This window comes from Argentina silus (assembly GCF_951799395.1).
Source record: "Argentina silus genome assembly, chromosome: 13".
Taxonomy (NCBI): domain Eukaryota; kingdom Metazoa; phylum Chordata; class Actinopteri; order Argentiniformes; family Argentinidae; genus Argentina; species Argentina silus.
In genome coordinates, this window is record NC_139667.1 from 17,666,213 (window position 1) to 17,670,556 (window position 4,344).

The following is a 4,344-nucleotide window of genomic DNA, read 5'->3' on the forward strand; positions in this document are numbered from 1 at the left end:
GGAAGATCTATCCAAAACTGAGGTCATCAGAAGTATATATTTTGATTGAATGTCATAATTCCCACACCCAGATGAGGTCATGTGGTCAGATCCAGTAAGGAAGAGGTTTGTTATGTTTGCAGTCTGTATTTATACCCCTGGGACGGTGGTCGTATTTCAGCCAATCACAAATGTGGTTGTTATTATTCACTTGTTAATGTGGGTCTGTTGAAGTAGCCCTACTATATATTTCCCACACTAACATGATGTCTGAGATAATCAGAATGAATAATAATCACATAAAATGAACGCAAGATGGCAGACCAAATATTTCTACGAAAAGTATCAATGTCTCATTATTATGCCACCAACTGAGAGTGGCTTTAGAAAAGTAAGAAAACATAATAACTCATAAAGTAATTCTCCTTGGGAACAGAGTACCATGTGTTACATAATATGAATGAGAGGTTTTTAAGCTGGCTTTGGACATATTTAACCTAAGTTACTGAGTAAAACACAAACACACGCACGCACGTACACACACACACGCACACGCACACAGACACCACATCCTTGTTAATACACTCATCCATGTAGTCACTGAGTCACAAATAGAGAGAGGAATAAACATTCACCATGTTCACACACATTCTTTAACCCACTCCTAAGATGCTCCCAGTCAGTACAGCAACACAGAGGATAATACACAGTGAGGCCCCATTCAACAACCCTGTCATCAAAACATTACTGTCACCGTTAGCAACACTCAGCTCACTTCCTTGTTCTCTGTCCAGACCTCTTGGGTTCCTCTCCGATGCGGGCGTGCTGAGAGATCTTAATGAGCTATCAGTGTGCTGGGCCAAAACCAAAGAACAAGCTTTTAGCAGCACAATGGAACGGACAACAGGCAACCTGTTGTTCTTGGGCATCTGCCACAAATCTTAGAGGAGAATATTTACTGTAGGCGACAGCTAAAAAATAAAATGGTGGCACATGGAAGAAAAAAGACAGAGAAACTTTGGGTTTGCCATATCTATACACAGGAGTTTTCTTTCCCAGTTCTTCCTAGTCCTAGTTCTCTGTTTCATAGTTTCTGAATGATATATCACTTAATATGTCTGGAATAATGACACCTCAGGAATTTAATTATCAGTGATGTGAGAAAGCCAAGAGGTTCACAGGTCAAACACTGACTAAATAACATCCCAATGACCCCCCCGGACAATTGTACTACTCTTACCCTATAGTATTCCTATAAACTGTACATACTGTATCTTCACTTGTACACACTGCTCTTATATTATATACTACTGCTCTTCTGTACATATCTGTCGATACTGTTCATACTGCATTCCATATTTATTCTGCTTATTTACTGCTTTAATGTTACTGTTAATACATATATACTGCTTATACTGCACTGCTTATACAGCTCATATGCTGCCTATACTGTTCATACTGCATTCTATATTTATTCTGCTGTTACTGTTACTACATATACTGCACTATTTATACTGCTCATATACTGCTTATACTGCACTACCTGTATATATTGTTCACACTGCACTTTTCTGCTTTTTTTGCACTTCTGGTTAGGCGCTAACTGCATTTCGTTGTCTCTGTACTTGTACTCTGCACAATGACAATAAAGTTGAATGTAATCTAAACTAATCTAAATTTTACAGCAATGCAGTAGTGGTGGCTGTGTCTCAGCTTTACTGCCACCAAGTGGCAAACTAACACAACCACAAAGGGAATAGGCCTACATGTACAACCTGTGAGAGAATGTAATAACGTTTTATGACATAACTCAAAAACTCAGCAAGATGTTTAGGAAAGAGTGTAGAGTTGTGAGTTGTCACTGTCAGTAAATAGTTTGACAAACGTGAGATGTTGATCATATCAAAAATGTGCTCATGACATACCTGTGAAATGTTGTAATAGAGGCATCTGTGTATGGTGGCATCTCCATAGCGCCTTTTCAATATTTTGGTACATCCCTTCAGAAATCCGAGTAGTATGCCGTTACCCCTGAGCAGCCTCACAACACGTGGACATTATTACCGGAAGTTTTGTTGCAATCACTTGCATGTTCTTTCCAAAGACCGTTTATATCACATCCCTCAGTCTGTGGAGTAAAGACCACCCCACTGTCGCGTCGAGATTTCATATTTTATGCCATGGCGCTAGAAGCATGGTACATGGACATGTCTGATGAAGATCAGAGAATGCCGCACAAACTAAACCCAAACGAACCCGTGTCTGTGGAGGAGTTACAAAAGCTTGGTGTTTTTTCCTGGAAGGTAGCTTGCCCTGCTAGCTAGCTAGCATAACTACTAACATCAACTTTGACAACAAGCTAGCAAGTAGCTAATGTATTTTTGCTAGCTTTGTGCTGTATTGTTTATGGATTTGTTCAATGCCTGATTATTGTAAATACAAGGACACTTAAATGCATTCCCAGCGAGCCAACATATGTTATAAACAAACATGCATTAACTAGTGCAATGACTGTAGATAAACTGTAAACTGTGTATTGCATGGCTCAAATGTGTTCAATGCCTGAGTATTGTAAATACAAGGACAATATGCATGCCTTGCAGCCACCTAAATATGTTGCATAAACAAATATGCATTGCAATGACTGTAGCTAGAGGACTGCAAATGGACACTGTAATTTTGCAACACTACTGTATTCACCTTGCTGTTTAACCCTGACTATACTATACTGCCCTGTCTTCCAGTTAAATGCTGATATATATGAGACAGACCCTGAGCTGGAGAAGATCCGTAAAGACCAGGGCTACTCTTACATGGACATCATAACCGTCCACAAAGATAAACTACCCAACTATGAGGAAAAGGTATCATAGCCATCTTGAGAGTGCATGGATGGTGACCTTTTTGAGTAGATACGCATGCTGTTTTTACTTGACACTAGTAAAAACCTTTTAGAAAATAGTTTGATACATAACATTGCACATCACTTACCTGGAGCAACAGATTGACACACCCACAACAGTTGTTGCATTTTCACTGCAACTTTCGAATGAAATGCAATGTCCTGGCTGTAACCTATTTTGGTAACTCGTTTGTAAAACTCTGTCACTCTGTTCCCAGCTGAAGATGTTTTTTGAGGAGCACCTGCACCTGGATGATGAGATCCGCTACATCCTGGACGGGAGGGCCTACTTTGACGTGAGGGACAAAGAGGAGCGCTGGATACGGATCGCCATGACCAAGGGAGACTTGATCACTCTGCCTGCTGGGATCTACCACAGATTCACTATGGATGAAACTGTACGACCCTGTAGTCATTTATTTATATACACTGGGTGTGTGTCCCTATTGTCTGTCCTCTATTGCTTGCATCCTGTATCCTCAAAACACCTTTGGGGAGAAAATCGAATTATCCTCCAAATCATTTTGAGAACGCAGTGACGACTAGAGGAAAGACCATTGGGATGCAACTTGAGCCTAATGTGTGCACCAAAAAGTAGTGGCACAAAATGGCACTCGAAAAGTAACTTGAATAACTGCAATTAGACTTGTCCTAAGCAGGCATTTCAGAGAAAATGTTTTGATCATTGTTGTTTTGTTTTGCAGAACTACACAAAGGCTATGAGGTTGTTCGTTGGGGAGCCTGTGTGGAAAGCTTACAATCGTCCTGCCGATGACTTTGCCATTCGCCAGAAGTATGTGAGCACTCTACAATGTGCTTAAAACAGAGCAGCAAAGGGCACTGAATAGATGCATGTGATCCAGCCTTCTTGAAATTAGTTCGCTGGATCATGAGTTGATTTCTATACTGAATATATGAATACTATGACAATAAAGGCCTCAGGGGTGCAATCAGCTAAGACACTTAGGGCTTTTTTTTAGTACAATCAGGTACTAACCCACAAACAGTGCCTTTATTTTTGTCACAAATGAAGTATATTAACAAACACCACTGCATTGTAGATACCATGTCAATATGATTTGTCTTGTGATATTTTAGACTTTTTGCAACACATTAGTGGATCATTGTAGCTAACTCAAGCATAAATGCCAGAAAGCTAATGAAATTCCAGTAAGCTATTACATTTTAGGAATTCAATCACTGTCGGTGTCAGTCATAAGAGAGGCTGTCAATGCAATGTTGTTGATAGCATATACAGTATGTACCTCAGCAATGTATAAGACATTTGTTCACATTAAATAAAATTTATATTTTCAATCATTCAGTTTTCTGTGCCGCATGTGGTCTACTTGTCTAAGTAAAGGACTCAAAAGAAGTTTCCATTGCACCAAGATCAGTTTATTTGGATCAACAAGATTCCTTTTCTCATATCCGGAGCAATACAGTACAATTACTTGAATGCA

At 39.6% G+C, this 4,344-nt stretch overlaps 1 protein-coding gene across 1 annotated transcript; it reads left to right on the forward strand.

Moving 5' to 3' along the window:
• Positions 1–2,100: 2,100 nt before the first annotated feature.
• Positions 2,101–4,205, forward strand: adi1 (acireductone dioxygenase 1). Its single transcript, XM_083682777.1, has 4 exons — positions 2,101–2,282; positions 2,724–2,843; positions 3,100–3,279; positions 3,586–4,205. Exons 1-4 carry the CDS (start codon positions 2,160–2,162, stop codon positions 3,700–3,702), a joined length of 540 nt encoding a protein of 179 aa, XP_083538903.1. The 5' UTR covers positions 2,101–2,159; the 3' UTR covers positions 3,703–4,205.
• Positions 4,206–4,344: the final 139 nt, after the last annotated feature.